General features: G+C 43.1%; 1 protein-coding gene across 5 annotated transcripts in view; it reads left to right on the plus strand.

The window, feature by feature from the left end:
• Window positions 1-12,792, plus strand: part of ATP11C (ATPase phospholipid transporting 11C) — a 114,453-nt gene that overhangs the window by 64,391 nt on the left and 37,270 nt on the right. For all 5 annotated transcript variants that reach the window (XM_060249880.1, XM_060249877.1, XM_060249881.1 and 2 more), the window contains exons 11-14: window positions 736-886; window positions 1,333-1,530; window positions 7,221-7,361; window positions 8,560-8,720. In XM_060249880.1, the coding sequence (XP_060105863.1) occupies window positions 736-886; window positions 1,333-1,530; window positions 7,221-7,361; window positions 8,560-8,720 (651 nt within the window). The remainder of the gene's footprint in view (window positions 1-735; window positions 887-1,332; window positions 1,531-7,220; window positions 7,362-8,559; window positions 8,721-12,792) is intronic.

Genomic DNA, 12,792 nt, shown 5'->3' on the forward strand with positions numbered 1-12,792 from the left:
CTTGATAAGGTAGTCTCATATTTGAAGATGGGAAAACTGTTCTAATCAGTGCTGTACCTATTAGATACAGCTAAATAGAGAGGATTGTGAACTGGAAAGTCTCCAGGTTCTCTTTCATCCTCAGTCCCCGATCTCAAAAATGCAGAGATAACAATGCTTTCCTACTTTACAAGGCTGTTGTAAGAATAACTGAATAACTGAGCTCTAAGGTGATCTGAACACTCATAGTGGTACATAAATGCTGCTGCTTATCTGCTTTGCAAGTGTGTTTTCTATTTAAAGTCTTGTACAATTTAGCATGCACTGATGGTCCCAGGATATACTTGGAAGGCATGTGATTCAGCCACCTTCCTGACCTCGGCTCAAGGTTCTCTATGAGGCAGCTTCATATATTAATTGCTCCGAGACAGGGGGCTGATTGGTACAGCCCTTGTTTGTTTATTTATTTCATTCGATTTATATCCCGCCCTACCCCACCGAAATGGGCTCGAAGTTTGCATGCAGAAGATGCCAGTTTAGATGCCAGGGAAAGATGGCCTCATTGCCTGAGACTCTGAGAAACCATTGAGAGTCAGAGCAGAGAATACTGAGCTAGATAGACCAGTGGCTTGTCCTGGCATACACCTGCTTCATATTTTGCATCAGTGAAACATTTTTTTTTGTCTCTATTTGTGTATTGTCTGGTCTTACTAACATTTTTTTTCTTGTTTGCTTTTGAATGCTCCAACTTTCCAGATCGATCAACACTTTCTTGGTTGTTTATTTATTCATTCTTGTGGGCAAGGCCATGGTGTGCACCTCTATGAAGTACTTCTGGATAAGCCAGCATGCTGTTGATGAACCTTGGTACAACCAAAAGACCCAAAGAGAGAGAGAGACCTTCAAGGTAGAGGAATTCACGTGGCCTATACAGTTGTTTATATCTTGTTGTAAAAAGAAGTTGCACATCTACAACAAAAAAATAAGGTCTAACTGAGAATAACAGCATGGTAGAATTAATACAGTAGAGAGATAAAAGAAGATGTAAGGAATGTGAATAAAATTTCTCTTTTTGGTAATTTGCTTGCCTTTTAGCATTCTGGTTAACATACATTCTAATGTTGCTGATGAATGGCAATCATAATGCAAGTACATTCCTACAATGAATCATCCCCAAAAACTAGAACTGGATGCTTTTGTCCCCGGTTATAGCTGGAGGGTGTAAGACACAGCAGCCATGCAGGAGCTCAAGTGGATACTAGCAATGACAAGGTTTTGCTTGTTTATTTTGTAGTCATTGGTATGTTTTATGCCTCTTTGTAAGGGATCTCACTGCCTCTCTTCTCTTTTCAGCTCTTAAGAATGTTCACAGATTTCCTATCCTTCATGGTCTTGTTCAATTTCATCATTCCAGTCTCCATGTATGTGACAGTAGAAATGCAGAAATTCTTGGGTTCTTTCTTCATTTCTTGGGACAAAGAGATGTATGATGAGACAATCAAAGAAGGGGCCTTGGTGAATACCTCTGACCTCAATGAGGAGCTTGGTCAGGTCAGAAACTTCTCCTTTATTCCTTTTTTCTTAGTCCTTCATTAGTGGATGGTGGGCCATTGCAGGCAAAATGTGTGGAACTCCATTTCAGAATCCAGTACTTTCAAATCATATGATGAGGAATCTGGATGCTATAAATAAGTGTATTAGGAATGCAGTTTTCATGCATTTTAGGGCCTTGATCTCTCACGCTGTCAGCAAGTAGAAAATCTCTAATCCAGACATGGTGAGTTAGCATCTCCTACCGGTATTCAAGCAGGAAAATATGAAAGGTTTTTTTTGTTTGTTTTTTAGATTTTATTAAATGGGTATTTCATTTTTATGTAGAAAAAGTAAAACATCTGCAAGGAGACATGGTTCTAATGAGAAACTGTATCAGATCATGACCAGATTATATACAGAGTGGGGCTGTGGCTCAGTGGTAGAGCTAAAATTCCTTTTTACCCAGTCTTACTCTACATCATTTTAAGCTGTTCATTGTGTATTTCCTGGAGTTTTAGTGGCTTGTTTTAGTGGTGTAAGACTTTGTTTTAATTAGTTGTGTTTTGATGGTTTTATTATCTTAGCTCCTAGTCACCTTGAGCAGGTTTTTGGAGAAGCTACATATAAACTTTACAAAGTTAATAAATAATAGAGCACTTGCTTTGCATGTATTTACAGGACTGCCTCCTCCCTGGGAGAGCATTATGTTCTACTTGCTGTAATTTACTGGTGATCCTTGTCCCTAAAGAGGTCCAGCTGTCCTCAACAAGGGCCAGGACCTTTTCAGTCCTGGCCCTGACCTGGTGGAACACTCTGCCAGAGAACATCAGGGTCCTGCAAAAACTTTTACAGGGCCTATAAGGCAGAAATGTTCCGCCAGGCTTTTAAGAACATAAGAGAAGCCATGATGGATCAGGCCAATGGCCCATCCAGTCCAACACTCTGTGTCACACAGTGGCCAAAAATGTGTATATATATATATATATATATACACATATACACACACACACACACACACTGTGGCTAATAGCCACTGATAAGAGAAGCCATGATGGATCAGGCCAATGGCCCATCCAGTCCAACACTCTGTGTCACACAGTGGCCAAAAATGTGTATATATATATATATATATATATATACACATATACACACACACACACACACACTGTGGCTAATAGCCACTGATGGACCTCTGCTTTTGATTAGGATAATGATGGCTGTAGAGCTGGCACCTCCCTCCCCTGCCTCAACGGGGTCCCCCCAAAGCCATGTCCGGAAATCTGCATTAGAAGAATATTGATAGGACACCATTAGGGTTTATGAACTATTTTAGTTAGTTGATTTTATTGTTTTAGAGTCAGAAATGACTGGTGCTTGCACAGGGGACTACCTTTACCTTTATGATTGTATTTATTAGTCATTGTGAATCACCCAGAGCCTGGCCTTAAATAAATGAAGGTCCCAGGTTCAGTAAAAAGGATCATGTAGTAGTAGGTGGTGTGAAAGACCTCTGTTTGTAACCCCGGAGAACTGCTGTCAGTTACAGTAGACAGTACTCACCTTGATGGACCAATATAAGATAGTTTCATGAGTTAATATGTAGATGAAACCATAACGTGAAATCTACAATTCATTGGTATGTATGTAAAAACACCAGTTAGGTAAAATCAAAGTCTATCTAATAAGGCTTCAGTTCAGTCTCCATGGATTAAAAATGCTGTTTGTTGTGAGACTTTGGTTTAACTAAATATTTGGATGCTGTGCCAGTTCAGATTGAGCCGTGGAAGTAGATGGTCATATGGACCAGTTTATGGAATACAACTGTTCTGCAGGTGAATGCCCTTTATGGAATACAACTGTTCTGCAGGTGAATGCCCTGCAGTGCCTTGGATGTTTCTATTGAACAGCAAGAATTTAGTTTCCTTGTATTTCCATGGTTGCACCTTGTGGCCATTTGCACACCTCTGAACATCTGCTCATTTGTTAAGGATTATGTTACTTTCCCCCTCCCCAGGCGCAAAATCTCATTGATCACATACTTTTTTCTCATAGGCCTGTTCATTTCTACACTCTTTAACAAGGACAGCGCAACTAGAAATGTGCATTTAACTATAACTTCAAGACAAAAAGTGCAAAACTGGTTCTCTGCATTCCTGCCAACATTGCAGCTTGAAAAGAAGAATTAGCCATCCAGCACTGTAGGAGTTGATTTTCTGGCCACGACTGTATTACATGAGCCTTCTGGGTTCTCATGTTCCTTTTAACATATTACTTCAACTATTTAAATTTCTGTTAGTGCTGAAGATTGAACCTTTGGTCCCCTGAGTGTTGATACTATAATTATTCTTCACTAGGCAGGATTTGTATGCCTGTTACTATGCAGGGAAATGTCAGGCTTTGAAACCATGCTGTGTGCATCAGCCAATCCTTCTGGTCACATGGCTTTAATTTAAAAATCTCTTTTCTATAAAGGTTGCCTCGAAAGTATTAGCTGGGTAGGGGAAGGAAGCGCAGTGGAAAACAAAGAGATGCACAAAGCTATCTGTCTCTCCTGAGAATATATACTTGGTTTTTCTCTTATTGGTTGTTGGGATTTAAAACTGTCAGTGGGAGGATCCTTGATCAAATCTAGCCACCTAAGAGGCAGAACTTTTGTCCCTTTGGAACATAACAGCCCTTGTTAGGTCTATGGAGTTTATAATCTAGTAGCTTGTTTCTCATTATAGGCAGTGGGTGCTCCAGAGAGCCAAGAAAAAGGGACAGAGATCTCTAGCAACTGGCATTCAGCTGTATAGCCTTTGGAGGTTCTGTTTAGACATCAGGTCTAATAGACCAATCCTCCGTGAATTTCAGTACGGTAATTTCCTTTGAAGACTGTTAGCATCCATTTCTACATCCTGTGGCAGTGAGTTTCTCATCTTGAATGCAGTGTATAAAGAAGCACTATTGCCTGTCCTCTTCATTGGGAGTCATTGTCAGTGTTCCCTCTAATCTGAGCTAGTGTGAGCAAGCTCACATTTTTTAGCCTCTGACTCACAAGTTTTTGTCTTAGCTCAGGAAAGATGATCTCAGAGCAGGCTAACTTATGCAGTAGCTCACCTTTAATGCCAGTAGTTCACAAAGTAGAATTTTTGCGCACAAAGACTCCACAGCTTTGAGGGAGTATTGGTCTCTGTACTCTTATATTTTGATGTGTGATGCAGTAGCTAAAAAGGCCAATATGATTTTGGCCTGTATCAACAAAAGTAGCCCATTTGGAGAGGGCAGAATATAAATCAGAAAAATAAAATAAAATATAGTCTCCAGATCATGTGAAGTGGTGGTATCGCTTTACTCTGCTCTGGTTAGACCTCACCTAGAGTATTTCACCCTGTTTTGGGCACCACAATTTAAGAAGGATATAGATAAGCTGTAGTGTGTCCAGAGGAGGGCAATAAAGAGGGTCAGGGGTCTGGAGACCATGTCCTATGAGGAATGTTTGAAGGACCCAGGTATGTTCAAACTGGAAAGGAGATGACTGAGAGGCGATATGATAACCATCTCCAAGTACTTGAAGGGTTGTCATATAGGAGATGGTGCGGAGTTGTTTTCTGTCGCCCCAGAAGGTCAGACCAGAACCAATGGGTTGAAATTAAATCAAAAGAGTTTTTGGCTAAACATTAGGAAGAACTTCTGACAGTTAGAGTGGTTCCTCAGTGGAACAGGCTTCCTTGCAAAGCAGTGGGCTCTCCTTTGGAAGCTTTTAAACAGAGGCTAGATGGTCATCTGACAGCAATACTGATTCTGTGAGCTTGGGCAGATCATGAGAGGGAGGGCAGCACTTAGTTCTCATGGCTCTTTCTTATATGTCCAGGGAAATGCTGATCACCACTTGGGTTCAGAGAGCAATTTTTTTACAGGCCAATTTGGCCGGGGGATCCTGGAGGGTTTTTTTTTTTTTGCCATCTTTTGGGCGTGGATCAGGGATCATGGGTGTGTGTGGGGGGGAGGTATTTGTGAATTTCCTGCATTGTGAAGGGGGTTGGACTAGTTGACCCTGGGGGTCCCTTCCAACTCTGTGATTATATAATACAGGGGGAAAGTTCTCTTCCTCTCTGTCTCCATGTTCTCCTCTGTTTATAAAGCTTGGTTTTGTTTCCTGTTTAAATTCTTTCCCCTAAATTGAAAATCTCAAAATTTTTTAGCTCATTCTTGTGCAGTAGGTGTTTAAACCCCATGACCACATAATTGCCAGCTTTAAAGCAGAAATGGACCAGAGAGGGAATAGTGTGTCAACTGGACTTGCCAGTAAGGCATTTTGAGAGACCGGTGTAGAAGTATTGGCTCTAGACTCCTTTCTCCAAAGGTCCTTCCAGACAAACTAACTACCAACCAGGAATGTCAGATACACCAAATATTACACAAGCATCCAGTGATGACGCGCTGATTGCCCTTAGTTGACATTGCTACAGGAAAGCTTTAATTTTTAAGCTGTTAATTGCAAATTCAAACAGATGCCATAACCATCTCCTTATGCTGTACTGCTGACTGAAATGAACTCTGTGGATCAGTTTATCCCATCGGGCTGCCCAGCAGAGCCTGTGGAGAGAGTTTTCTCCACAGGATTGACTCCTCTGCAGGCTCTGTTGGGCAGTCTTTTTTTTAATTGCATACCCCTATTGATCACACCTTCACTTTTGTCCAGTATTTTAGTAAGTCAAGAATTAGCAAGCAAACTGTATCTGTGAATCTGTGTCACTAGGAGCCATGTGGTAACCACCTGGTAGATTTCCTGGAATGGTGGGAATTGTTACTGGATAGGGTCCATGGTCATTTGAGCCCCTGACTGCATTAAAGCCCCTCTACAGCCACTGAGAAAGCAGAGTGAGGGTTACTGTGGACATAATTCAGAGCCATCTCCCAGTTTGTGGTGGAAATAGGCAAGATATCATCTGGTCCAGTCCCTAAGCACAGTGCTGTCACCTTATCCTCCACTACATTTGTTCCAATCAGACAAAACTAGAAACTGGCTGGCCGCAACTATTGCCACTTGGAGAAGCTATTGCAACTTGTGCAACCATCAGCTCACCAGCAGAAAAAAGATACAGAGGGTTTCAGTATTTTAGTTTACATCATGAATTCCTTATTTGCAGGAAAGCAAGGTACAGATCTTATTTATTTATATAACATTTTACCATGCTGTCTTTCCACCCAGATAGGATCCCCATGATAGCAAACATCAAGACATTAAAATATTTCAGTATTAATACAAACAGCAGTTAAAATATGTGTATATAAAATATTTAAACAGTTCACACATCACCACCACAAGGAGGAGCACCAGTAACAGTTAAAACAACAATTCTTTACCTGCTGGTGGAAGACAATGATAGAGGGAGGGAGGCCATTCCAAAGTTTCAGTGCCATAAACGTGAAGGCCCTTTCTTAGGTTTCCTCTGATGGTGGGGTCACCTAAAGGAGATCATGCAAAGATGACTGGATTTGATAGGTGGGTTTCATGTTGGAGTAGGCAGTCCTGCAGGTATGCTGACCCCCAAGCCTTATTCAGTTACCAGCCACTTAAAAGTCATGTGTCAGGTCCCAAAATGAGGATAAAAGGGAAGAGTTTTTTTAACCTTCAGTGCTTGCAGAAAGATAAACAATGAATAAGAAGTCAGTCTCATTCTGTTTAAACAATTCAGTATGCTCCCTTCTCTTTTTTTTTTTAGGTTGAATATGTGTTCTCTGATAAAACTGGGACACTGACAGAAAACACCATGGAGTTCATTGAGTGCAGCATTGATGGATACAAGTATAATGGTTCCATGACAGAGGTTGATGGGCTCAAGTATTATGAGAAAGCAGAGAAGGTAAAATTTCTTCTAGATTAATTGCGTCTATAAAGCCAATCCATGATTGTGTGGATTGGCTTTAACTCTTGAGCAGGGATGGGCAAGCCCTGACATTAAGTGCCAAATAGTGGCATTCCAGACCGTTTTGTGTAGTATGCCTCAGCAGTTGAGGTAGTCATAGTAGCATATGATGGAGGCACGCACCTGTAGCATTGGCTGTGCCTTTGGGGTTTGGCTTGCTCTCAGGGCGACTGGCCAAGTATATTCCTCCTCTTTCCCTTCCTCTCTCATTATTGGGCAGCAAACCAACATCTTTGCATGCATATTTGTTTTGGCACTTCAGCCCAAGATGTTCCCTACCCCTGCTCTAGGAAATGAAAGGCTGAGAGAACATTAGAATCTGAAACACTGCGGCAGTCATGGAAAAGAATCTCTTCTGGCATAGAAAGCCAGACTGATGTAATGGTTAGTATGTCAGATTAGGACCTGGGAGGCCCAGCTTCAAATCAGAAACTGCCATGAAGGTTGCTGAGTGATCTTGCTCAGTCACTCGCTCCGAGTCTAAATTGGCTCACAGAGTTGTTGTGAACGTAAAATGGGGAAGAGAGAGCTGTGAGCTCTTTGGAGGAACAATGGGATAATATACTAGGCAGATGTGTTGTCCTCGCAAAGGAAAAGCTGATTACACAGGTAATGATCCTGTGTCTTAACACTGTTGTTAATCCCCTAGTGTTTAGCCATTCAGATGTTTTCAGTGTAGATGTGATGCCAAGTCACCAACCCAATAGCAATGGCTAAAAGTATATTCATTCACTCCTCCTATTTGCACCCCATCCTTTTTCTGAGGAACTCAAAAGTGATATACTCAGATGTTGTTAATCTCACTTTTCCTTTCACAGCAATTCTGTGAGGAGGTTAATAAAGGCTGTGTGTGTTTCCTTGCCCAGGATCGTTCAATGAACTTCAGGGCTGAGTAGGGATTTAAACCTGGGTCCCCTTAGTTCAGTGCTATCCACTACCACAAAGGCTTTTGGGACTACTGAAATAGTGAATGCAGCCATTTCCACAAGAAGGGTAGCTTACTTCCTGTCACACTAGAGCAGCTGCTCGGATGCTGCATTGGACTGAATCTCTTGCTGTTGTCATTTTAGTCCCTGAAACAATAAGGTCCTTCTGGTTAAAGACCTCCTTTCCCATTGTAATATTCCTTTCTCAGAGTCGAGAAGAGCTGTTCCTGCGTGCTTTGTGTCTCTGCCACACTGTTCAGGCTCGGCATGGTGATAAAGTTGACTCAGGAAAATCTCGTCTGGAGACCTCATCTCTAAAATATGTCTCCTCTTCCCCGGATGAAATAGCTTTGTTGACAGGAGCTAAAAAGTAAGGACAGTTTTCAGAAGTTCTCTTTTTCCTTTTAGTTGTCTTGGTTCCATATAAAGGTTATTGCAGTGCTTGCAAATTGAGAGTCTGGGTATTGGATGTTGCAGATTCTAGAGACAACACAGCAACACCACACCGTAAAATCAGAGGTGTCAGCTGGAAGATGTGTATCATAACTTCAGCCTCTCAATCTAAAGAATTTGGAAGGTATTCTAGTGCAGAAGGAGAGGACACCCTAGAGGCTTCTGAATCACAAAAACCTCTGGGCATTTTGTTACTTAATGCTGGAAAAGGTGCTGGTCAGTAGAGAAATAGGCTTGCAATCTTGAGCCATCAATTGCATGATTTTTGATAGGCCTGGTCTAGCTTTTGGGTATGACACTGTTGTTTGCTTCCCGTTTGCAACCTGGTGATTATTCTAGCAAGCTGTTTGGCTCCGCCTCATGTATAGAACCAGGTTATTGCTTTGTTTAAATTGTTTTGGAGCTTGATGGATAAGCATAATTATACAGGTAACCTTTCACCATGTGCTGCAGCTGTAGCAAAACTGAGATCCTTCTATACAGCAGCAGTAGCTGCCTTCTACTGAATCAGACTGATCCATCACAGAGGCAGCATTGTCTACTTTCCAGGGTCCCAGGCAAATTCTTCTTAAAATCTTCATGCTTTATATTGTAAACAGTTGTTAATCAAACTGGTACACCTACCACCAAAGAAGGCATCATTATGGGATGTGTGGTGTTTATAGTATCAAAGAAATGGGGAAAGCTCACATTCAGAGGAACTTTTTAAAATATGTTTATTGGGGGGAAAACCCTCAGCTTGACAACAAAATACATCATATGTGCTAGTCACATTTCTCAGTGCTGCAGAGCATAGCAATTAAACACATTCAAGTTAAGGTTTAATACGCTGCCAGTAAAACAGAGATGGTTGCCATGATACGATAAAGGAAAGTTTCTGTTACCTAAACATCCCTGAGACAGACAAGCTCACTTAATTTCAACAATCTAGCTAACTGCCAGACCTTGTTAACCCAATTCCTTATATTCAAATCTGCGCACAATTTCTAGCAATTAACCTTTTTGGCTGCTAAAATAAGATAAGGGATCATAGACAAATTATACTTACCATAGTACTCAGATGAAAGGCCTAAAAGAGTGACCTGAGGATTTTTAGGTATCTGAAGTCTTCAAATATCAGTTAGTGCTATAACTTTTTCCCAAAACGCTTGAATTGCTGGGCATTACCATTGCATCTGTAAATAATCTTCAGAACTGAAACCAAATTTCCATAATTTGTGAGAATTTGTCTTGAAGCACTTACTCAACCTGTGAGGAATGAAATACAGTGTGTGTGTGTGAAGTACTGTTGAGCCAAATTAGGGAGACCTCACCAAGAGACTTTCAAGTGAGAAGCAGTTTGCCAGTGCCTTCCTCTGCAAAGTCTTTCTTGGTGGTCTCTCTTCCATGTACCAACCCGACTTAGCTTTTCATATCTGATGAGATTGGGCTATACAATACCACCTTCGCTTTCCAAGGAATGAAATACCAAAAATAAATTAATTTATACAAGCTTTCTTTCATGTTGCCCCAGAGATTGTTCTTGCTGACATGAGGTAAACAGTGATTTCCATTCTGTTTTGGAAATGGTTTGTTTCAATAACATTTCTCAATGCCTACTAGGATTGGATTTTTCTTTATTTTATGAACTAATTAGCACAAAATAAAATATTCTAAATAATCCTTTAGATTCTGTAGTATTGAAAAAGACTTCTGAGTAAGAGAAGTACTAATATATTGGCATCTTACTTCATCTCAAATATAGGAACATAATTGGAGGTACTGAAAGCATCCCATAGCTGATATCTTGGACTATAACTCCAATAAAGTTACATAGTGCCCTTTACATAACACCAGTACACCATAATGGTGGTACCCTTCATTTTGCAGTATTCAAACCCAAGATCTTAAATTTAAAATTGTGTATGAAGGAGTTTAATAAGACTATCTTGGAATTAATATTTCTAAATTTTACCCACACTTCTTAGATCTCTCCAACAAGAAAACTATCATAGTGCATGTGATCATCCTTGCTTTATGTAGCCTAGGTAATGTAATGTGCCAGGATAAATACTCCAATGGGATTTGCACACTATCTTTTCAGTAGGTAACCATGTTGGTCTGCAGTAGAACAACTAGATTCAAATCCAGGAGCGCCTTAGAGACAGAAAGAATTGGGGGGAGTACGTTTTTGAGAGTCAAAGCTTCCTTTGTCAGAATGCTATCTCATTTTTGTTGAAATCATGGACTAGGTCCATCAGACTGTAATTGGTTGAATATCGTTCTTAGTTTAGACGCATAATAATACAACGTGGAATTAAGACATTGAACAATCCTTCTGCATCTTCTTCGTGGTCTCTGTGCATCACACTGATGGGAGAAGGCGCCTGCGCCGATCACGATCGGTAAACTTCAAAGCTGCGGATTTCCGCGCCTCCCGTCGCAGTGCGCATGCCCAGCCTCCCTCCTGCACATGCCCACTGAGACGGGAAGCGGACATCCCGCCAGTTCTCTTCTGACCGCCGCGCTGATCAGTCGATCTTTGCTGCTACGGTCGGTGAACTTCGTTCTATTGTTGTTAGCTGTAGTTAGTTAGTTTAGTTCTAGTTTATAGTTAATGTTAGATAGTTAGTGTAAGGTATTTTGGGGGCGCGGGGTGATCTTATCCCCTTTTTCGGGGGTTCCCCCCTCCCCCCCGCGTTTTTTTCCCGCCCTGGTCTTTTGTTTTCGTATGGAAAGACGGTGGGGGGGTTTTCGTCGGTGCGCGAAGTGCAGCAGTAAAATCGCGCCACCCGACGGGCACTCTCTGTGCTTGCTGTGCCTTGGGGAAAGACATAAACCAGACTCTTGCGGGCACTGTGCCAAGTTCTCCAAACAAACAAGGAGGAACCGGGCGGCGAGGCTGGTGGCGGTGCTCATGGAGCAAGCCCTTTCTCCCCGCAAGATGGCCGTGGAGCAGACCGATACCGAGGAGCCGTCGACATCGAAAACTGTCGACACCAACCGGCCCTCTTTGGATGCCGATCGCCCCCGTAAACGTGCGGGCTCGGCGGCCGCCTTGGAATCCTCAGTGCCAGTTAAGAGGCACAAAGATGATAAGGCGACACTCGGCGAGAAGGCCAAAAAGCCTAAGAAGATCGAGAAGCCAAAACCTCTGGTGTCGGCCCCGCAGACTTCCCCCGAGACGCCTCCAGAACCGGTACGGGATGTTCCCCCCTTGAAGCTGTTCGCCCCTCTCACCTCGGCGTCAACGCAGCTTGTGATATCAGACTCGGACTCCGAGATCGAATCGGCCCAGCGCACCAGCAGAAATCTGGGAGGTCACTCGTCATCGGGGCGAGAGACTCCTCGGTCGCGAAGCCCGGTTCGGGGTCGATCGGATTGGGACCGATCTAAGGGACATTCGCCGCGGGACCCCGGAGCCGACCGTACCCCGCATCGGCCGGTGCAGCAAGTCCCTTGGGACCAGCGCCAATGGCAGTATCTCTATGGCGCTTACCCAATGCAATCGCCGTTTCCCTGGTTCGCTCCCCGACAGATGGAGTGGGACCAGCACTCAGAGACTTCCTATCGTTCCCGCATGTCGTACCGCCCCCCGAAGCGCGCATCGGCAGCAGCAGGGTCGGCATCTGCAGTGGCATCGGTGGCGAAACTGCCCGAGAGCGAGCACTGCACCCGGCGTGACCCGGCTCCTCTGATGGCACCGGTCGAGCAGGTGTCGCCTCTTCGGCACAACCCGTCCAAAATGTCGGAGTCTGCGGAGGCATCCCCCAGATCTTTGGACTCATCCCCTGAGGAGCTAGAGGAACCCTCCCCTGGGGAACCTTCCCCCCCACAGAAGACCTCTGATGAACAGTCTATATCGACATCGGAGGACCTCAAGTCCTACGGGGACCTGGTTCGGAGAATGGCTCAGACGTTGTCCTTGTCTACGGAACAACCGCAACCTGTGGTAACGGACAGCGTCTTTGACATCGTCCAGAGGGACACGTCAACGGTGGTAGCATTAC

This window comes from Heteronotia binoei, chromosome 11, assembly GCF_032191835.1.
Source record: "Heteronotia binoei isolate CCM8104 ecotype False Entrance Well chromosome 11, APGP_CSIRO_Hbin_v1, whole genome shotgun sequence".
NCBI classification, from domain to species: Eukaryota; Metazoa; Chordata; class Lepidosauria; order Squamata; family Gekkonidae; genus Heteronotia; species Heteronotia binoei.